At 44.0% G+C, this 23553-nt stretch overlaps 1 protein-coding gene across 16 annotated transcripts in view; it reads right to left on the bottom strand.

Annotated features, from left to right (window-relative positions):
- LOC137353703 (regulating synaptic membrane exocytosis protein 3-like) overlaps window positions 1-23553 on the bottom strand; it is a 1492914-nt gene that overhangs the window by 825607 nt on the left and 643754 nt on the right. For all 16 annotated transcript variants that reach the window (XM_068020069.1, XM_068020075.1, XM_068020096.1 and 13 more), the window contains one exon: window positions 4631-4959. In XM_068020069.1, coding sequence (XP_067876170.1) covers window positions 4631-4959 — 329 coding nt within the window. The remainder of the gene's footprint in view (window positions 1-4630; window positions 4960-23553) is intronic.

Genomic DNA, 23553 nt, shown 5'->3' with positions numbered 1-23553 from the left:
TTTTGTTCTTTGTTCTTCTCTGTCTCTATTTGCATGTGTGTATCGCGTATGCATGCTAGCATGGGTGCGTTGTGTATCTGTAGGCCTTAGCCACATTAGAGTTTAAGTTTAGGTTTAACAAATTTCAACTTTTCTTCTTTAAATCTAAGAAAGCGTTTTTGTGTTGGTTTCTTTGCCTCATAATTGGAAAGTGGTGAACATGATTCATCATGGGGGAGCTCAAAACATGGTGTGTTTAAAAATAAACCCTATTACAGTAAGACCAGGTGAAGGCTGAGAGGGAACCCTAGACACCTTTCTCATAACAATATATATATAAATGAAATTGAAATACAAAACAAAATTTAAAAACTTCCTGATGATTCACACAGCATGTGGTTAAGGTCTGGAATGCACTGCCTGAGAGTATGGTGGAGGCAGATTCAATTGAAGCATTCAAAAGGGAATGAGACAGTTATATGAAAAGGACAAATGTGCAGGGTTATGGGGAGAAGGCAGGGGAATGGGACTGAGGGAATTGCTCTTTTAGAGAGTCAGTGTGGACAAGATGGGCCGAATGGCCTCCTTCCGCACTGTAATGATTCTGTGATGATACCAAACTTTGAGGAGTGGCAAACAATGAGGATGATACCAATCGACTGCAACAGGAGATAGACAGCTAGCAGAATGGGCAGACAGGTGGCAGATGGAATTTAATACAGAGAAGTGTAACGTGGTGCATTTTTGCAGAAGGGATAGGGTGAGGCAATATAGACTTAATGGCACAATTCTAAAGGGTGTGTAGTGACAGAGGGACCTGTGGGTTCATATGCACAGATCTTTGAAAGTGGCAGGGCATATTCTGAAAATAGTGAGCAAAGCATATGGGATTAATTAAGTACAAAAGCAGAGAGGTTATGCAGAACCTTTAAAAAGCTCTGGTGAGACCCCAACTAGAGTATTGCACCCAGTTCTGGTCACTTTAGGAAGTATGTGAGGGTCCAGAGGAGATTTACCAGAATGATTCCAAGGATATGGGATTTTAGAGTGATACAGCACTGAAACAGGCCCTTCGTCCCACCGAGTCTGTGCCGACCATCAACCACCCTAGCCACCCACCATACTAATCTTACATTAATCCCATATTCCCTATCTTCCCTCAATTCTCCTACCACCTAACTACATTAGGGACAATGGCCATTTTACCTATCAACCTGCAAGTCTTTGGCATGTGGGAGGAAACTGGAGCACCTGACGGAAACCCACGTGGTCACAGGGAGAACTTGCAAACTCCGCACAGACAGTACCCAGAACTGAACGCAGGTCACTGGAGCTGTGAAGCTGTGGTGCTAACCACTGCGCCACTGTGCTGCCCAATTTCAGCTACAAGGTTAGGTTGGAGAAGCTGGCGTTGTTCTTTGTGGAACAAAGGAGGTTGAGGGGAGATTTGGTAAACGTGTACAAGATCATAACAGGTTTAGATACGGTAGACAAAGAAAAGCTGATCCTTTTTGCAGAAGGTCCAAGGACACGGATTTAAGGTTGTGGGCAAGAGATCCATGTGGGGTGTGAGGAAGAACTATTTTTACATCGTGTTATGGGTGTTTCCATTTTTTGTTAAAACCTGAGAATCTATGGCAGGAATTTTACAGCGTGCTGACGGGAACTGGCCTCCGCCGTAAAAGTCAATGGTGAACCCGCTTCCGCCTCACTTGAGGGTCCATTCCATGTTTTACGGGTTCCCAGGCTTTAATTGTTCCAAGGCGGGACTTCCACCCGCTTGAGGGAGGAAGTCCCGCCTCATTGAGCTGCCGGCCAATCAGTGGGCCGGTAGCTCTTAGTCCCAGCAGCACCACCGAGGGAGGTGACCACTGCTGGGACTGCAACCAAGCAGAAGATATAAGAAGAGGTGGAGCCAGGAGGAAAGGTAAGTTTTGGTTGCTTCGCCGAGCATAATCGATTGGATCCCAGTGAGGCAAGCTGGGGAGAAGGGGGGGCGGTATTGAGTGCTGGGGGTGGTTGGGGTAGCGGGGGCACCCCTCCATCGGGCACCTTCCACCCTACATAAAGGGGGGGGGGGGGTGGAGACGGCAGCGGGTCAGGAAAGCCTCCCGGAGCCTCCTGCTCCATTTTATGCCACCCCCACTCCCCACCACCATCCTGCTCATTGGGGTGGCGTAAAATTCCGGCCTATATTTTCAAAACTGAAGAGGATTCCATGGATGCTGGAATCTTGAAGAAGCTGAGCATTGGTGCTTTTCTTAAAAGAAAGCTCAACAGAAGGTTGGCCAGTAAACACATCTTACTGGAAAGCATCTGTTTGCAAATAACCCAGCAGGGGGTTTGTGTTTGTGACTCTGACAAGAATGTTTACAATGGAATGGCAAACCAAGATGTGTGGTTGATATATGACTTACCTCTGGAAAGGTTTTAGTTTCATTTTTTGAACTGTTAAAAAAGCCATTTGGTGTTTGGCCAAGAACAGAAAGGAGGAGTTGCTGTGTGCCTGCTCGGAGAAGACAGCTGATATCTCTCTCTCTCTTTGAAGAATCCCTGCATCCTTAAAGAATTCCTGCATCAAGTTGTACTGTTGCCTCCTGTATTTGAAGAAATCCTGCATATTTGCAGAAAACTTGCATCTTTGAAGGAACTTTGCATTGAATGTGTGAGAATTGAAACCTTTGTTGCTGCACACCTGATGTAAGATCTATGTGAAGCCTTCAGTGCTGAATCTCTTCGAAAGCCTACCCAAACAGATCATCAACATCGCCTGGAAAGAACTGTTCTGGAAGATTGACAGCCGCCTATTCGCCTATGGGACACCTCGCCAAAACAAAGGACTTCCATACCTTCTTTTCAGTAAAAGTTTTTTTTAATTCCCTCAATTTCTTTGTAACAGCTGTAAACAAAATATCCCTTTTTTCCCAGTTCACCGGTTGTGTAAATAAGTGTGTGCATGAAGGCTAGACTAAATAAAGGGGGCTTTAAAATTTAAATTCACAGCTATGTTTACTTTATTATTGATTAAGACTTGGGGTGTAACAAGCAGATCATTTTTGTTGTTTATTAAAGAAGCCCAGTTGCTGTGCTTTATTCTGGGGTAAAATAGAGTATCTGATTGATTGTTTCGGTAATTTAAATATATGTTGTGACCTGTGGAGAAGTGGGACTGAATTAACAGTGCACTCCTCCCACCTCGGTCATAACAATAGTAAGTGGTCATGATCTGGAACTCAGTGCCTACCAGGGTGGTGAAAGTGGAGACGATGAATGATTTCAAAAGGAAACTGGGTGGGTACTTGAGGGCAATAAACTTGCAGGGACACAGAGATAGAGCGGGGGAATGGGACTAACTGGATTGCTCTACAGAGAGCAGACATAGACTGGATAGGCCGAATGACTTCCTTCTGTGCTCTAATGACTCTGTGACTCTATTACACACTATCGTTTGTGCATATTATTTCCTATAAGTTGTATTTAATGATCAATTGGTCCTTTTGTTTTAATGACGCTGTGGTAGAAAATCTCAGGGAGAAAAATGATCTGTAAGGGTTAGTCCACAAGAACTGTTTATACCATAGTTCCTATATGGAATGTGTACAATCAAGTACTTTCACCTAGTCATAAATAGAACACTTTATCTTTGAAGCCTCTCTCTTCTTTGCTGGTAACCCTATTATTTCAATGATCTAATGTCATTATTGAGCAAGAGAGTCCCTCTTGCCAAGTGATCCAAAATCACATAGCAAATCTTGGAAGCGATAATGCAAGAGAAATTTGATGGCAGTAAAATGCCAAGTAGAAACTGGAAGTGCAAATTAAAAACGTCTTTCAAGGACCAGCTACATGACGCTTACAAACATCAAGTTATGAAGCACCTATAATAACATAAGAAATAGGAACAGGAGTAGGCCATTCAACCCACTGAGCCTGCTTCACCATTCAATAAGATCACGGCTGATCTGATTGTGGCCTTAGCTCCACTTTCCTGCCTGCCCCCTATAACCCTTGACTTCCTTGTAGATCAAATTTCTTTCTAACTCAACCTTGAATATATTCAATGACCCAGCCTCCACTGCTCTCTGGGTTCGAGAATTCCACAGATAACGACCCCCTGAGAGAAGAAATTCCTCCTCATATTCATCTTAAAAGGGAGAACCCTTATTTCTGAAACTGTGTTCTAGATTCCTCCACAAGGGAAACACCCTCTCAGCATCCACCCTGTCAAACCCCCTCAAAATCTTATATGTTTCAATAAGATCACCTCGCATTCTTCTAAACTCCAATAAGTATAGGCCCAACCTGCTCAACCTTTCCTCATAAGACAACCCCTTCATCCCAGGAATCAGCCTCGTGAACCTTCTCTGAACTGATTCCAATGCAAGTATATCTCTCCTGAAATAAGGAGATCAAAACTTTATGCAGTACTTTATGTACCGTCTCACCGATGCCCTGTACAGTTGTAGCAAGACTTTCTTAACTTTTATACACCACTCCCTTGCAATAAAGGCCAACTTTGCATTTTCCTTCCTAATTACTTGCTGTACCTGCATGCTAATTTTTGCAACATCCAGCTCCAGCTGCAACATCTAACACTGTCTTGCTGCTGATCCAGGATGAAAAAAATAGGTTTTAGAGCTTCTCAGATTACCTGTCTCTTGGGGGTTCACTCCTAGATCTTGCTGAAGACTGTTTCTGTTCAAAACCCATTTCTTGCCGAGTAAGTTCAGACAGCCGAGTCTTGTCGGACGGTGTAGCCTCTTGTGATGCTACTGCTGTACTTAAAGGAGTCTGGGATCGCGAACGCTCTTGTAGTCTTGCTTTCTTTTCCCTTGGTGCGTCTGAACTACCGCCTGTAGCTGTGTCGCTCAGGGTTCCATCCTGATTGGGGGGCTGTGGTGTTCCACTTCCAAAGAACCACGCTCCTGATTTTGTAAGAATTTCCTGCTGTTTACGACATAAATTGCATACCCACATTACCTGGTCAAAGACAAGAAGAAGAATTAATTTGCCAGGCCTCAGATTCTTCTATCCACTCTAGAAATTCCTCTCATTATGCTTATCATATCTAATATTTCACAGTCCTCCTCTTCAACTACAATGTATGCATCATCCCTCTCCTACCTGAAGACAGAGACAAAGCACTCATTTAGAACCCTGCCTCCATCTCCCCCCTGCTCTCACGCTCACATCTCTGTCCTGGGATTGCTGCAGTGTTGGGGTGAACATCAACACAAGCTCAAGGAACAGCATCACATTTACCGATTAGGCACACTACAGCCTGCCGGACTGAACATTGAGTTCAATAATTTCAGAGCATGACGGGCTCCATTTTACTTTTATTTTCAGTTTTTTTTTTCTTTTTCCTTTTTTAAATTTTTTTTTGTGTTTGTTTTATTTTATTTCATCTTAGTTTGTTCAGTTTGCTTACCCATTGTTTTTGTTCATGTTTGTACTTGCGGTTGTTCAATTTTCAGTCCATTAACACCCTATCTGTACTAATGCTTTGTCTTTCAACACACCATTAACATATTGTTTGCCTTTGCTCCACGACCTTCTGGTCAGCTATTCTGTGATCTTGTCCTATTTACACCTTGTCCTTTGTTATCTCTTGCCCCACCCCCACTTTACTTGCTTATAACCTTTTACATTTCTAATATTTGCTAGTTCTGAAGAAGGGTCACTGACCTGAAACGTTAACTCTGCTTCTCTCTCCACAGATGCTGCCAGACCTGCTGAGTATTTCCAGCATTTCTTGTTTTTATTTCTAAAGTATTAAGTGTTTTGTGACCATCATAAGCATTATTTCTCTGCTTTAACTTACCCTGTAAGCTTCTGGATAACCAGGGGGCTCTAGATTTGCCAGGATCACCCTTTTTCTTTGTGGGGACATGCCTACACTGTGCCCGTTGAATCTCGCTTTTGAATTCCTCCCACTGGTTTGCCACTGATTTTCCTTCAAGTAGCTGCATCCAGTCCACTTTCCCCAGATCACGTTTCAGCTTTGTAAAATTTGCCTTCCCCCAATTTAGAACTTTTATTCCTGTTTTATCTTTGTCCTTTTCCATAATAATGCTAAATCAAACTGTATTATGGTCACTACCTCCAAAATGGTCACCCACTGCTACTTCATCCACTTTCCCAGCTTCATTTCCTAAGACTAAATCTAGAATTGTGCCCACTCTCGTTGGGCTTGTTACGTGCTGGCTAAAAAGTTCTCTTGAACGCAGTTCAAGAATTCTGTGCCCTCTGTGCCCTTCACACTGTTTGTATCCCAGTTGATATTAGGGTATTTGAAATCCCCAACTATTATTGCCCTATTGTTTTTTGCACTGAAAAATGTTCCTACGTATTTGTTCTTCTATCTCCTTCTCACTATTTGGGATCCATAGTACACTCCTAGTAGTGTGGCTGTCCCCTTTTTATTTCTGAGCTGAACCCATGTGGTCTCATTTGATGATTCATTTAACATATCTTCCCTCCTCACAGCTGTAATTGATTCCTTTTCCAATAATGCTATACCCCCTCTTCTATCCAAACCCTTCAATGTCTGTTTGTTTACCTTTTTAACATAACAATATTACAATTCTGAACTTATATCGTAGAGTCAGTTGTCAGGTTCAATGAGGTTTACATTACGATGATGGTGATCTTCGTGCATTCTTACTTTAATGTCACTATCAATAGCTTTCTAAAACGAGCTAGGAAAGTTTGTGATGTGATTAATTTGATCCTTTTTTGTGCATTTTCTGTTGATTTTTTTCATTAAAATGTTTGTTTAAGGTAATAGGTATTGATGATACAATTAGAATAGCTGGCTGAGTGAAGTTACTGACCCAGTGTAATGCCTGAATAGACACCAGAGACATGGCTGCAGGACGACATAGATTGAAACCTGAATACAGAAGGGGACATGGAATTTAGGAAGGACAGGAAGCTAGAAAAAGGTGGAGGGGTAGCTCTGTTAATTAATGATAGTATTAGTGCAATAGAGAGGGATGACCTAAGTTCAGGAGACCAGGATGTAGAAGCAGTTTGGGTAGAGATGAGAAATCATAAAGGCAAGAGGTCACTTGTGGAAGTGGTGTACAGGCCACCTAATATTAACCACACTGTAGGACAGGGTATAAAGGAAGAAATAATGGCAGTTTGTCAGAAAGGTACAGCCCTAATTATGGGGGATTTTAATTTACATATAGACTGGAAAAATCAGACGGGCAGAGGTAGCCTAGATGAGGAGTACATAGAATGTTTACGGGATAATTTCTTGGAACAATACGTTGTGGAGCCAACCAGAGAGCAGGCTATACTGGACCTGGTATTGTGCAACGAGATAAGATTAATTAATGACCTCATAGTTAAGGCGCCCCTAGGTAGCAGCGACCATAATATGACTGAATTTTACATTCAGCTTGAGGGAGAGAGAGTGGGTCCAAGACGAGTAATTTAAACATAAATAAGGGCAATTATGAGGGCGTGAAAGCAGAGCTAGCTGAAGTGAACTGGCAAATCAGGTTAAGGGATAGGTCAATAGAGATGCAGTGGCAGACATTTAAGGGGATATTTCAGAATACACAGAATAGATACATTTCAACGAGAAAGAAAAATTTCAAGGGTGGGACCCGCCATCCATGGTTAACTAAAACAATTAAAGATAGTATCAAACTTAAAGAAAAAGCCTATAATTGTGCAAAGATGGGAGGCAGGTCAGAAGATTGGACAGAATATTAAAAAACAGCAAAGAATGGCTAAAAGATTGATAAGGAAGGTAAAATTAGAGTATGAGAGAAAGCTGGCTAGAAATATAAAGACGGATAGTAAGAGTTTCTATAGATATTTAAAAAAGAAAAGAGTTAACAAAGTGAGCGTTGGTCCTATAAAGAGTGAGTCCGGGGAATTAATAAGGGATAATAAGGAGATGGCAGATGAATTGAATAGATATTTTGCATCGGTCTTCACTATTGAGGATACAAGTAACATCCCAGTATTAGCTACAACTCAGGAAATAGAATTGAGGGAGGAACTCAAGAAAATTACAATCACCAGGGAAGTGGTACTGAACAAATTGTTGGAGCTGCGGGCTGACAAGTCCCCGGGTACAGATGGACTTCATCCTAGGGTGTTAAAAGAAGTGGCTAGTGAGATAGATAATGTGTTAGTTTCAATTTTCCAAAATTCCTTAGATTCGGGGAAGGTTCCTTTAGATTGGAAAATAGCAAATGTAACTCCTTTATTCAAAAAGGAGGGAGACAGAAAGCAGAAAACTACAGGCCAGTTAGCTTAACATCTGTCTTAGGAAAAATGTTAGAATCTATTATTAAAGATGTTATAGCAGGGCATTTAGAAAAATTCAAGATAATCAAGAAGAGTCAACATGGTTTTGTGAAAGGGAAATCATGTTTAACAAATCTGTTGGAGTTCTTTGAGGGACTTCCATGTGCTGTGGATAAAGGGGAACCGGTGAATGTATTGTACTTAGATTTCCAGAAGGCATTTGATAAGGTGCCACATCAAAGATTATTGCAGAAAATAAAAGCTCATGGTGTAGTGGGTAACATATTGGCATGGATAGAAGATTGGTTAGCTAACAGGAAACAGAGAGTAGGCATAAATGGGTCATTTTCTGGCTGGCAAGATGTAACAAGAGGTGTGCCACAGGGATCTGTGCTGGGGTCTCAACTTTTTACAATTTATGGAAATGACTTAGATGCAGGGAACGAAGGTATGGTTGCTAAATTTGTTGATGACACAAAGATAGGTAGGAAAGTAAGTTGTGAACAGGACATAAGGAAATATAGATAGGTTAAGTGAGTGGGTAAAGAGCTGGCAAATGGAGTATAATGTGGGAAAGTGTGAAATTGTCCACTTTGGCAGGAAGAATAAAAAAGAAGCATATTATCTAAATGGTGAGAGATTGCAGAGCTCTGAGATGCAGAGGGATCTGGGTGTCCTAGTGCATGAATCACAAAAGGTTAGTATGCAGGTACAGCACATAATTAGGAAAGCTAATAGAATGTTATTGTTTATTGCGAGGGCAATTGAATACAAAAGTAGGGAGGTCATGTTTCAGCTATACAGGGCATTGGTGAGACCACATCTGGAGTACAGTGTACAGTATTGGTCTCCTTATTTAAGGAAGGATGTAAATGCGTTGGAGGCAGCATAGAGAAGGTTTATTAGACTAATATCTGGAATAGGCGGGCTGTCTTATGAAGAAAGATTGGACAGGCTGGGCTTGTATCCACTGGAGTTTAGAAGAGTAAGAGGCAACTTGATTGAAACATATAAGATTCTGAGGGGTCTTGACAGGGTGGATATGAAAAGGATATTTCCCCTTGTGGGAGAATCTCCAACTGGGGGTCACTGATAAAAAATAAGGGGTCACCCATTTAAGACAGAGATGAGGAGAAATTCTTTCTCTGAGGGTCATGAGTCTTTGGAATTCTCTTCCTCAAAAGGTGGTGGAAGTAGAGTCTTTGAATATTTTTAAGGCAGAGGTAGGTAGATTCTTGATAAGCAAGGGGGTGAAAGGTTATCTGGGGTAGGTGGAAATGTGGAGTAATCAGTTCAGCCATGAAATTATTGAATGGTGGAGCCGTCTTAAGGGATAAGTGGCCTACTCCTGCTCCTAATTCATATGTTTGTAAATTAAATAAATACAATAAATGGTTTTAAATAGAACAAACAAATGAGTCACCACCTACTGACTACAGGTATTTTAGTTTCTACTTAGAAGATAACCTTAAATGTTCACGAAAGAATAAAAATCAGCAGAGAAAAGACAATAAGAAAGTAAGAAAATACCCACCAGATACTCACCGACTCACTCCCTGTGCCTCGTCGCTCTCTCTCCCCTCTCACGGTGTTTGTAGCTCTGAAGTCTCACCCACCCAATCACCCTCCTGATTCCCTGTGATGTCACACCTTGACTTTTCCCAATGCCAGCAGACTGGCAGCAGCAGCTAGCCCCATTCCTGTCTCACTATTTCCCGGTGAACTCTCCCGCTTGCTCGCTCTCTCAATTAAATTAAATTGATTTTTCTTAATTCATTCATAGTTCCCTCCTTACTGAACTCCCTCACTTACCAAACTCCCTTCTGTACACTCTGTGCACTCAAGCAGCACTCAGTGCAGACCATTTCTGCCCTCTTACAGTGTCATACTGCAACAACAGCTTCCATTTACCCAGTGCCTTTAATGTAGTAAAACATCCCAAGGCATTTCTCATCAGCATTAACAAACAAAATCTGACACCGAGCTACATCAGGTGATATTAACACAGGTGACCAAACACTTGCTCAAAGAAGCAAGTTTTAAGGAGTGTACTAAAGGAGGAGAGAGAGGTGGAGAGGTTTAAGGAGGGAATTCTAGAGTTTAGAGTCCAGGCAGCTGAAGGCATAGACTTTAATGGTAGAGTGATGAAAATCAGGGATGCACAAGAGGCTAAAAGTAAAGGAGTGCAGAGGGTTCTAAGGTAGAGGACATTACAAAGATAGGGAATGGTGAGGTCATGGAAGGACTTGATACGGACAGCAGAGTTTTGACTGAGCTCAAGTTTATTCAGGGTGGCAGATGGGAGGCTAGCCACTGCAAAATCTAGAGGTAACATAGGCACGGATGAGATTTTCAGCAACAGATGAGCTGAGGCAGGAGTGGAGTTATGGAGATGGAATAGGTGGTCTTAGTGATGGAACAAATACATGGTCAGAAGCTTATCTCAGTGTCAAATAAAACTCCAAGGTTGAGAACAGTCTGGTTCAGCCTTAGACAGTTGCCAGGGAAATGGATGGAATTGGTGGCGAGGGAATGGAGTTTCTGTCAGGGACTGAAGACACTGGTTTCCCTCTTCCCAATATTTATCTCGAGGGAATTTCTGCTCAGCTCGTGCTGCATGTTGAACAATTCAGAGACGGTGAAGGGGTCAACAGAGATGGTGGTGTGGTCGAGCTGAGTGTCATCAGAGTACATGTGAAACTTGGCATTGTATTCTTGGATGATGTCACTGAGTGGCAGCATGGAGATGAGAAATAGGAGGGTGCCAAGGATAGATCCTTGGAGGACACCAGAGTAATGGTGTGAGAGCAGGAAGGGAAGTCACCAGGAAGAATTCTCTGGTTACAACTGGATAAATAAGAATTGAACCAGGCAGGTGCATTCCCACCCACCCAATGGAGGAGTAATTTTGCAGGAGGATGGTCAACAATGTCAAAGGCTGTAGACTGATCAAGAATGACCTGTTCTGTTCATGTTCAGTAACTCCTACCAGCCAGTTCCTCTCCTAAAACCATCTGTATTTAATGTTGGAAGATACCAACAAAAAGAGGCAGGACCAGGGATAATAAAGTTTGGGGGTAATGATTAATACTTTGTTCTTTGAAGAGATTTGATAGAGGTATCCAAAATCATGAGGGATCTGGACAGAGTGGATATGGAAAATCTGTTCCCACTCGTGAAAGGATCGATAACGAGATAGCACAGATTTACATTAATTGGCAAAAGAAGCAAAAGTGACAGGAAGAAAAACCTTTTCACACAGCGAGTGGTTCAGGTCGAGAATGCACTGCCTGAGAGTTCGGTGGAGACAGGTTCAATTTACACATTCAAAAGGGAATTAGACTGTTATATGAAAAGGAAGAATGTGCAGGGATACAGGAAGAAGGCAGGGGAATTAATTCATCATTCGGAGAGCCAGTGCAGACACAAAGGACCAAATGGCCTCCTTCTGCACTGTAACGATTCTGTGATCTGTAATTTGTTACAGTTACATTGATGCAGTGTCACCACAAGGAGTGTGTTTCAAGAAGGCATCCCATCACCTTTGCCAGTGTTACCCATATCCCAAAAACAAATTTTAAAAACTAAGTGTTGGGATACGAATGTTAAATGTTGCTGGTTTACGCAAAACAGCATTTATGGTTTCAAAATACAGCAAACGTGAGGATAGATCATTACATTCATGCAAAGTTGCATTGAAGTAAGCTTGGCAGAAGTAAATTACTCTGGGTAAAGTCTGTTACAATCATAATTCCTCATCACACTCATTCAGCTCAGCCCACACTATCCTCTGACAGTAAGAGTAGGAGAGTGGCTCATCCAGGGATTATGCCAGTGTTGTTGTTCAGCGATCCCACCTTGAGAGGACCGCCATGTACTCCAGAAAATTCCTGAATTAATGACTGTACTTTAGTGCAGAGCCCACACAATATAAGTAAGTATTAGTCCCATTTGACACTTAATAGCTTATCCAGCAACTCCACCTTGGTATTACAACCTTTTATTTCTCTGTAATGCCAGTCTCATTACATGTGTTCTTATTCGGGACTATCAACAATATATCACAAGATTGTAGATTTTAAATATTTATTAATTATTAACCTTCTCATGGACAGAAGCATGTATTTAGATTTGAACAAAATACAAAGGCGACCTAGAATTTTTCATTGGACTGTTTGCTGTTTTTATGGGGCGAGATTTTGCTTGAATAGGGTGTTGTGGGTCAACCTTAAGAATGGACCACCTTAAGAGCTGCAAGTGAAGATGCCAGAGGAAGTGATGTTGTGTCACATATGACCAGGCAGTTGTGGGTGGAGGTCAGCAGAGTAAGAGGTGTTTAGTTTGTGCTGTAACTGTGTGTGTATATACATTTTATATATGTTCCAACTGAGTTATAATAAAACCCATGTATTATTGGGATATTCTGTGTAGTCCTGCAAGTATTCCAACAGATCACACCCAAAATGGACAAGTAATATTAAACAAGGCATTTGCTATTTGCCACTGTACAGAGTGTGGAGCACAGAGTGTTGTAAAAGGAGTACTTACAAAACAGAGTGCTAAAACTGGGAATGTGGTGCAAGAGGGATCTCTCTGGTAAGTATTTCTCCATCTGAAATTTATTTAACATTTAGAATTTGAGTTAGAATTTTAAAACTGTAAAAGAGACTGCAAGCTAGTTCAGCTGCTAGTTAACAGAAACTGCCTGGTAGTGGCAGTTAACTATCAATCAGCTGAACGTGGTTGCCTGAATAGCTGTGCTTTGGAAACTGAGTGTTAAAGTCAGGAATGTGGTGCAAATGGAAATTCAGCTGCTTTTTATTCTATTTGTTTCATTTCCAGTAGCTGCTGAGTGTTTTTCCTTTGTGTCTAAGCTAGGAAACAGTAACTTGCTATTACTTTACTAAGTTAGTAACTAATTAACTAATCAAATAGATAAATAAGGGTAGATAGAAAGGGCAGAGTGGTTGGTGTGCCGTAGCTGCAAAATGTGAGAGTTTGTGGAAAGCATTGCAATCTGAGCCAACCATATAAGTAAGTGTCTGCAACTGGAGGAACATTGGCTCAGTGGTGCTGAGCTGGAGTGCGAGCTGCAGGCATTGCAGGGCATCAGGGTGGGGAAAGTTACCTGGACACTTTGTTTTGGAAGGCAGTCACACCGTGAAGGCTAAGTAGCCTGCGCCGTGGGGCCAACCGTTATATAATGTTGATTGCGATTGAGAGGTTGTTCTTTGTCTACTGGTCTCTTAGAGTCTTTGTAAGTCTGAACAATAACTCTTATTATTTTTCCATTAACTATATACATAAGGATTGTCTAACCGTTTTGAGTGGAGGGAGACCACATTACAATTTTTGTCTAGCATGGGGGGGGCGGGGTGGTCGCAGAGAGGGGGGTTCACGGGGGGGGGGGGGTGGTCGCAGAGAGGGGGGTTCACGGGGGGGGGCGTTCATAGAGGGGGGGCTCACGGAGGGGGGGCTCACGGGGGGGGCTCACGGGGGGGTTGTCACACAGAGGGGGGTTCACGGGGGGGGCGGTCACACATAGGGGGGTTCAAGGAGCGGGGGTGCGGTCACAGAGAGGGGGGTTCAAGGAGGGGGGGCCGTCACAGAGAGGGGGGTTCACGGTGGGGGGGGCAGTCACAGAGAGGGGGGTTCACGGGGGGGAGGTGGTCACAGAGAGGGGGGTTCACGGAGGGGAGTGGGGTTCACAGGGGGGCCGTCACAGAGAGGGGGGCCGTCACAGAGAGGGGGGTTCAAGGAGGGGGGGGCCATCACAGAGAGGGGGGTTCACAGGGGGGGGCGGTCACAGAGAGGAGGGACGGTCACAGAGAGGGGGGTTCACGGAGGGGGGGGCGGTCACGGAGGGGGTGGCGGTCACAGAGAGGGGGGTTCACGGAGGGGGTGGCGGTCACAGAGAGGGGGGTTCAAGGAGGGGGGGGTGGTCACAGAGGGGGGGTTCACGGGGGGGCGGTCACAGAGGGGGGGTTCACGGGGGGGGCGGTCACAGAGACGGGGGTTCACGGGGGGGGCGGTCACAGGGGGGTTCACGGGGGGGGGGCGGTCACACAGAGGGGGGTTCACGGGGGGGGGGCGGTCACACAGAGGGGGGTTCAAGGAGCGGGGGGGCGGTCACAGAGAGGGGGGTTCACGGAGGGGAGGGGGGTTCACAGGGGGGCGTTCACAGAGAGGAGGGGCGGTCACAGAGAGGGGGGTTGACGGGGGGGGGGGTTCGGTCACAAATAGGCGGGTTCACGGGGGTGCGGTCACGGGGGGGGGCGGTCACAGAGAGGGGGGTTGACGGGGGGAGGCGGTCACGGGGGGGTGGCGGTCACAGAAGGGGGGGTTCAAGGAGGGGGGGGCGGTCACGGGGGGGGCGGTCACAGAGAGGGGGGTTCAAGGAGGGGGGGGCGGTCACAGAGGGGGGTTCACGGGGGGGGGGCGGTCACGGAGAGGGGGGTCACAGATAGGGGGGTCAATTTCAGAAAGATAAAGGTATTTATCTTGTTATTGATCAAAACAACAACAAAGGTGCCTGAGAAGACATTTTTTTTTGCTTGCACAAGTAGTCAATATTTGCCCACACACTAGGAGAGACATCTATCTATCAGGAATAATCTTGATCACTCTCTCTACCTGTCTCTCTCTGTGGCCCCCTCCTCTCTGTGGCCCCCTCCTCTCTGTGGCCCCCTCCTCTCTGTGGCCCCCTCCTCTCTGTGGCCCCCTCCTCTCTGTGCGGTCCCCTGCCCTCTTTTCTCTCTGTGCGTTTGCCCCCAACCCCCCGCCCCCCCGCTCCGGTCCCCCTCTGACAGTTGCAGAGAGAGGGAGCAGCTTTGTAGTTTGTCCGTTTTTTAAAATTCACAAGTCAGTTTCACAAGCTGATAGTCATTGGGCGTGAGAACAGCGGTTTCTGAACTTTGGACAGATTCGGGGTATTCCGGCGGGTTCTCACTTTTTTTAAAAGGCTGCCAGAAAACTACAAATCTGACGGAAGTTGGGAAACCGCTGTTCTGATGTCAGCTGTGAAACTGAGAGCGCGATGTTTTAAAAGCCGGTCTGAAAGAAGACGACGACAATGGAAATTTATCAACTCTAAAATACATCTGTGGACAAGATGGAAACTTTTGGCGGGCCGGATCCAAGCCTGCGGGCCATATTTTGGACAACCCTGGTATATACACTCCAGAAGCTGGTCTACTGTGCTACTCAAGATGCTACTGGCTTTTTCCAAAGCCTATTACACTGATATCATCATCACAGTGGAAGGTGTTATTCTCACTGTCTCAAACATTAACCCTTTCAGAGCCTTATTGGCCTTTCCAAGCCCCATCCCTGCCCCCCAACACCGTCACACCTTACATTGTTCCGGCACTTAAATGCTGGGTGCCAGGATCACCATCCCTTTAAAAATGGGGATCCCGTCTCCAAGAACTGCCAATCACAGGGATGTGGCCACTGCCGGTACTGCAGAGGCCTTGGACCCAGGCCCAGCACTGGAGAACAAGACCAGAGGTAGGTGCGGTGGGGTCACCCGGACCAGTCCAGTAGGCCCTGGTGAGGCAGGAGGAGGAGGAGGGGGGGGGGGCGTTGGTGGTCCAGAGAAGTAGAGTTTGCCCGGTGTGGGTCCTCTGTGGGTCAAGAGGAGGGATTTACCACCCCCTCCACCAAGCCCACAGGGAGGGCACCTCGTATTACTGGGTGACATCCCCAGCAACGGCTGGAAGAGGCCATTAATGAGGTACTTAAGGGCCTCAATTAGCCTCTGGCCAGGAAGACCATCATTGGCCTATCCCTCCCCTGACAAAATTGCTTGGCAATGGGGAGGTGATGGGCCTTCGCTCTCCGCCCCCTCTGCCTCCTGTCACAACTCTATGGGCCACCACCCCAACTCTGACCCTGCCTAAGTGGGGGGGGGGGGGCATAAAATCCAGCCCTTATAGTTTGTCAGTGGTCAGCGAGGGTGTGACTGTGATTCAGGTAGGTATGGGATCCAGGTTGTAGTGATGGAGAAGCCTCAGCCCTTGAACTTTGGCAAACAGGTACAAGGTACTTGCTATCTGCGTGGATGAGAACAAAGATTGCGGGGTGGATGAGCAAACTAATCATGGCACCATGATGGAGAATGCCATTCATGTGGGGAGAGTGAAAAGGAATGTGGTAGTGATGGGGACAGTATAGACAGGGGAATAGGCACCATTTTCTGCAGCCCCGACTGGGAGTTCTTAAGGTTGTGTTTCCTACCTGGTACTAGGGTTAAAGAAATCTCCTCATTGCTGGAAGTGAACTTGGAGGGGGAGGATCCAGTTGTTGCAGGAACCAACCACATAGGTAGAACTAGCAATGATGTTCTGCTGAGAGAGTTTGAGGAGTTAGGGTCCAAATTAAAATGTAGAACCTCAAAGGTGATAATCTCTGGCTTGTTACCTGAGCCAAGCAACAATTGGCATAGGGTCAAGCAGATTAGGTAATTAAACGTGTGGTTCAAAGAGTGATGTGGGAAGAAGGAGTTTCGATTTCATGTGGCACTGGTACGAGTACTGGGGAAAGATGGAGCTGTCCCTTTGGGATGTGTTCTATTTAAACAGCGTTCTGGTGAATCGTATAACTAGGGCTTTGAATTAATGAGGAGAAGGGGTCAAGTGAAGGTAATTTTAGAAATCTAAAGGGAAAAGTTGAGGAAATAGAGCAGTGTAATGATTTGGGTAAAGGCAAGTAAAGTGGAATAGAAAGGGACAGAGTTTAACAATAATAGTGCATTAGTGAACAAGGTCCATGCAAAGAAGAGTAGTTTTAAAAAAAAATTAAAGGCTCTTTATCTGAATGCGCAAAGCATTCGTAATAAGATAAATAAACTAACGGCCCAAATAGAGATATATGGTTTAGATTTAATCTATTTCAATCCATTACAGAGACATGGTTATATGATGACCAAGGTTAGGAAATAAATATTCCAGGGTACACGACATTTCAAAAAGACAGACAGAATGGAAAAGGAGCAGGAGTATCCCGTATAATAAAATATGGCATAGGACAGGAGTGAGAAAGGATCTTGGCTCAGAAGATCAGGAAGTAGAATCAGTATGTGTGGGGGTTAGGAATAACAAGGGTCAGAAAATGCTGGTGGGAGTAGTTTAAAGGCTCACTAATAGTAGTTATGCCATTGGACAGAACATTAAATGTGAAATAATTGGAGCTTGTAACTAAGTCAATACAATAATTGTGAGCCCTTTAATCATCATATAGACCATACAAATCAAATTGGCAAAGGTAGTCTGGAAGATGAGTTTGTAGAATACTTTCGTAACAGTTTCCTGGAACAATCCACTGCAAAGCCAACTAAAGATGAAGTTATTTAAGATGCAGTATTGTGTAATGGTGCAAGTTTAATTGGTAATTTCATAGTAAAAGAGAGCCACATACTCCAGTCCAAAACAAGAATCTTAACTTAAACAAAGCCAAGTACTTGGGTATGAGAGGAGAGCTGGTGAAGATTGATTGGGTAAGTGGAAAGGTATGGTCGTAAATGAACAGTAGGAAACATTTAAAGAAACAATTCAAAATGTTCAACAAAAAGCATTCCATTAAAAAGCAAAATCTCAGCGGGAACGATCCATCTGTGGCTTACTAAGGAAGTTAAGGAGGTTATTAGATTAAAAGAAGAGGCTTATGATGTTACTAAGAATGGTAGTAAGCCTGAGAATTGGGAGAGTTTTAACTCTTCCAATTGGGAGAAACCAGCAAAGGGGATTGAAAAGTTTATAAAGATGGAAAAAATAGAATGAGAGTAAACTAGCCAGGAATATAAAAACAGATTGCAACAGCTTCTACAAGGATATAAAAAGGAGGAAAGTAGCTAAAGTTAATATTGGTCCCTTAGAGGCAGAGACAGGAGAAATTATCATGGGCAGAGACGTTGAACAAATATTTTGTCTGGCTATAGAAGACACAAATTATATACCAGAAATAGCAAGTAATCAAGGGACTAATGAGAGTGAAGAACTTAAGGTGATTAATAGCAGCAGAGAAAAGGTATTGGAGAAACTTAAGGGACTAAAAGCTGACAAATCCCCAGGACCTGATGGCTTACATCTGAAGGTTCTAAAATAGGAAGCCACAGAGATAGTGGGTGCGCTGGTTATGATTTTCCAAATTTCCCTAGATTCTAGAATGGTCCCAGTGGATTGGAAGCTAGCAAATGTAACATTGCTATTCAAGAAGAGAAGGAGGAAGAAAACAGGGAACTACGTGACCGCGTGGGTTTTCGCCAGGTGCTCCGGTTTCCTCCCACAGCCAAAAGACTTGCGGGTTGATGGGTAAATTGGCCGTTGTAAATTGCCCCCAGTGTAGGCAGGTGGTAGGGAATATGGGAATACTGCAGGGTTAGTATAAATGGATAGTTGTTGGTCGGCACAGACTCGGTGGGCCGAAGGGCCTGTTTCAGTGCTGTATCTCTGAATTAATTAATGAACCTGACATCAGTAATTTGGAAAATGCTGCAATCTATTATTAAGGAAGACTTAACAATGCACTTAGAAAATCAAAGTATGGTCAAACAAAGTCAACATGGTTTTCCGAAAGGGAAATTATTTTGACAAATTTATTAGAGTGTTGTGAGAATGTGACGAGTAAGGTAGATAAAGGGAAGCCAGTAGATGTAGTATACTTGGATTTCCAAAAGGCATTCGATAAGGTGCTATTTAAAAGCTTAATACGCAAGGTTAGGGCTCATGGAGTTGGGGGAATATATTAGTATGGATGGAAGGTTGGCTAATGGACAGGAAGCAGAGAGCAGGGATAGATGGGGCACTTTCAAGTTGGCAGGCTGTAACTAGTGGTGTTTCACTAGGATCACTGTTGAGGCCTCAGCTATTTACAATCTATATTAATGATTTAGACCAAGAAACCGAGAGGAATGTATCCAAATTTGCTGACAATATAAAGCTCTGTGTCCTCCTTACAGCTTACACTCCCACCAAGAGGCTGCAAAGAGATAAAGACAGGTTAAGTGAATGGGCAACAAGGTGGCAGATGGTGTATGATCTTATTGAATGGCAGAGCAGGCTTGAGGGGTCGAATGGCCTACTCTTCCTATTTCTTATGATCTTGTGATCTGATAACGTGGGAATGTGTGAGGTGGGAGAAGAACAGAAAACCAGAATATTTCTTAAAAGGCGTGAAACTTCTAAACATTGATGCTCAGAGAGATTTGGACGTAGTCTAAGGAACACAAAGTTAGCAGGCAGGTACAGCAAGCAAGGCAAATGCATGTCGGCATTTACTGCAAGGGGATTGGAGTACAAGAGGATAAGGAAGTCTTGCCACAATTGTATAGGGCTTTGGTTAGACCACACCTGGAGTACTGTGTGCAGTTTTGGTCTCCATATTTACGGATGGATATACTTGCATTGGAGGTCATACAGGGAAGGTTCACTAGATTGGTTTCTGTGATGAGATTGTTCCATAATGAGATGCTGAGTACATTGGGCCTATATGCTTGAGGAATGAGAGACAATATACAATCGTTGACAATAAACAATTCTGAAGGGCCTTGACAGGTAGAGAATGAGAGGTTGTTTCCCCTGGCTGGGGATATACAGCATGGGGACATAACCTCAGGATAAGGGGTCGATGATTGAGGACTGAGATGGGGGAAAATTTCTTCAGAGGGTTGTGAATTTTTGGAATTTTCTATCCCAGAAGGCAATGGATGCTCCATCGTTGAGTATATTCAAGGCTGAGATAGACAGATTTTTGATCTCTGAGGGAATCAAAGGATCTGGGGAGTGGGCGGGAAAGTGAATTTGAGGCAAAAGATCAGCCATGATCACACTGAATAGTGGTACAGGCTCGAGGGGCAAAATGGTCTACTCCTGCTCCTATTTCTTATGTTCTTACCTAACCGTGTCGGCCCTGTCCTGCACCCTTCAGCTGAAACAATTTTGCCAACTAAGTTGCTGAAAATGTGAGCTGATAACATCACAGTGAAAGGAACAGGGTAACCAATGGGATATCTCGACCAATCAGATTGAAGGATTGTTAATAAACAGTGGAAGGACTGAGAATGCATGTGAATTAGAGTGGGTGAATTCAATGTTAAATCAAGTGCAGAAAGAGAAATAGAGAGGCAAAGAGAGATTGGATTAAGAGAAAGAGAAACGAGGCAGAAAGGATTTTTTTTAAAGTAAAATTTAAATTTTGACATTTTTAAAATGGCCCTGAAAAGGTTAAAACCTGAATGAATGACTTGTAATATGTATGTGCTTGAGAAGTTGATTGGCACCCATTGAGACTTATTACATCATGAAATGTACTTACACTTGCTAGCCCTAAATAAGCATCTATGGCTGCTCTAGTTCATATCTGTCACACAAATCCAGCAACTTCATAACATTCATGAAATGTCATTTCGCGAAGCTAGCGGTGGGAACAACAGTTTTTGGATATTTGCATTCTCTGCAGATCTGCTTCTCACCAGAAGTGACATCAAGGCAGCATTTGACCGAGTATGGCATCAAGGAGCCCTAGCAAAACTGGAGTCAATAGAAATCAGGGGGAAAACTCTCTGCTGGATGGAATCGTACCTAGCATAAAGGAAGATGGTTGTGGTTGCTGGAGGTCAATCATCTGAGCTCCAGGACATCACTTCAGGAGTTCCTCAGGATAGTGTCCTAGGCCCAACCATCTTCAGCTGCTTCATCAATGGCCTCCCTTTAATCAGAAGGTCAGAAGTAGGATGTTTGCTGATGATTGCACAATGTTCGGAACCATTCGCGACTCCTCAGATACTGAAGCAGTCCGTGTAGAAATGTAGCAAGACCTGGACAATATCCAGGCTTGGGCTGATAAGTGGCAAGTAACATTTGTGCCACACAAGTGCCAGGCAATTACCATCTCCGACAAGAGAGAATCTAACCATCTCCCCTTGACATTCAATGGCATTACGATCGCTGAATCGCCTGTTATCAACATCTTGGAAATTACCATTGACCAGAAACTGAACTAGAGTAGCCATATAAATACCATGGCTACAAGAGCAGGTCAGAGGCTAGGAATCCTGCAGTGGGTAACTCACCTCCTGACTCCCCAAAGCCTGTCCACCATCTACCATGGAGATTCACCAGGATGTTGCCTGGGATGGAGCATTTCAGCTATGAAGAGAGACTGAAAAGGCTAGGGTTGTTTTCCTTAGAGCAGAGAAGACTGAGGGGCGACATGATTGAGAAAAAACTTTTTCCCTTAGCGGAGGGGTCAGTAGATTTAAAGTAAGGGGCAGGAGGTTCAGAGGGGATTTGAGGAAAGATTTTTTCACCCAGAGGGTGGTTGGAATCTGGAACACATTGCCTGAAGAGACAGTAGAGGCAGGAACCCTCAAAATTTTAAAAGTATTTAGATGAGCACTTGAAACGCCATAGCATACAAGGCTACGGGCCAAATGCTGAAAAATGGGATTAGAATAGGTAGGTGCTTGATGGCCGTCATGGACACGATGGGTTGAAGGGCCTGTTTCTGTGCTGTATAACTCTGACTCTACAAGGCACAAGTCAGGAGTGTGATGGAATACTCTCCACTTGCCTGGATGGGTGCAGCTCCAACAACACTCAAGAAGCTCGACACCATCCAGGAAAAAGCAGCCCGCTTGATTGGCACCCGATCCACAAACATTCACTCCCTCCACCACCGACACATAGTGGCAGCAGTGTGTACCATCTACAAGATGCACTGCAGCAGTGCACCAAGGCTCCTTAGACAGCACCTTCCAAACCCGTGACTTCTACCACCAAGAAGGACAAGAGCAGCAGATGCAGGGGAACCACCTGCAAGTTCCCCATCAAGCCACACACCATCCTGACTTGGAACTGTATCGCCGTTCCTTCACTGTCCCTGGGTCCAAGTCCTGGAACTCCCTTCCTAACAGCACTGTGGGTGTACCTACCCAACGTGGACTGCAGCGGTTCAAGAAGGCACTTCATCACCACATTCTCAAGGGCAATTAGGGATGGGCTGGCCAGCAACGCCCACATCCCATGAAACAAATAACAAAAAAGTTGCTGTGGCATTCAGGTATTCACACACCATTGGCCTTACTGTTATTCTGACAGCAAAATCTGGCCCAGTTTCTTTTGATTCTTATTAAACGAATCAACATCTGTGCAGAATATTGTAACTAAAATCGATCTAATTCAGTGAGTTTAAACAAAATGGGAACAAAATAAGCAGCAGCAATTGGCAATTGTTGCTGATTAGCAGAATCCAAACTAAGGGCCACTGTCGGAAAGTCTCTGCAGTCAGAGAGATAGCTTCAGACAATGTTTGAGGATGGAGTAAAGAGCAGCTAAAGACTAATGAATGAAAAGGAAAAAGCTTCCAACAAAACACAAGGATTAAGTATCTTAATGACTGAATGGAGTGCTATTTCTCTATGTATTTCAACCCAATTCCAGTACACAAAACAATAAAGCTTTACAGCAAAATCAGATTTGCAACATTTATACTCATGCTTATTCACATATTTCAAATCTGACACCCTAACATATCTTGCTTATGTTCAATTTTTTATTGTCTTTCTTACCCCACCATTCAAAATCTTAGCCCTCTCCTCGCCACACTCTCCTTCGACTCAGAAGCTTGTCAGACAAATCAATTCTTGATCTCTGATAATGCTGCTACCTGTCCATCCTGATATGTACTGACAGATTCTGAAGTGAATTGCTGTCTAATTTAACCTGACGCAGAAACATATTCTCTCTCTCTCTCCTTCTGGTTCGGCTGAGATTAGGAATTTGCCAACTGCAATTTTGACTCCACTTCAAGAAATACATTTCTCCTAATCCCCCTCAGAAATGAATGCTATTGTTTAAGGTAGAAGTGGTTTCCCCGACCAGCAATACCAGTAGTAGAAGTTGATTGAAAGTTGACCAATATACCTGCTGCAATCTAGCATTTTGGTTTTCTCTGCAAACACATCATTTTTTAATTACACATTACAGTGGTAAAACTGCTCTCCTCTTGTGAGCACTCTACTTCTACACCACAACTGATGCATTTGTCATCCAAGGGTATCTGCACCCCACAGTACAGAGCACGTACAATAACGGCACACTTATACTCACAGAGCAACTCCAAGCAGTATCATAACTTAACCTTTCATCCTGGCAATTCAAAGTGACTAGTTCAGTGGTGACAATGCTCTCTGAACAAATTCAACTTTAAAACACCTCAGCATGAGCTGGTGCTCTGAGTCAAGGAAAAGAATTTCTGAGAGCTCAGCATACGCCCGAGGACCAGAGCTTGATTGTAAATATT

The sequence above is a fragment of the Heterodontus francisci genome, chromosome 3, assembly GCF_036365525.1.
Source record: "Heterodontus francisci isolate sHetFra1 chromosome 3, sHetFra1.hap1, whole genome shotgun sequence".
Classification (NCBI taxonomy): Eukaryota; Metazoa; Chordata; class Chondrichthyes; order Heterodontiformes; family Heterodontidae; genus Heterodontus; species Heterodontus francisci.
The sequence above is the reverse complement of the archived record's forward strand: the minus strand, read 5'-3'. Positions and strand labels throughout refer to the sequence as shown.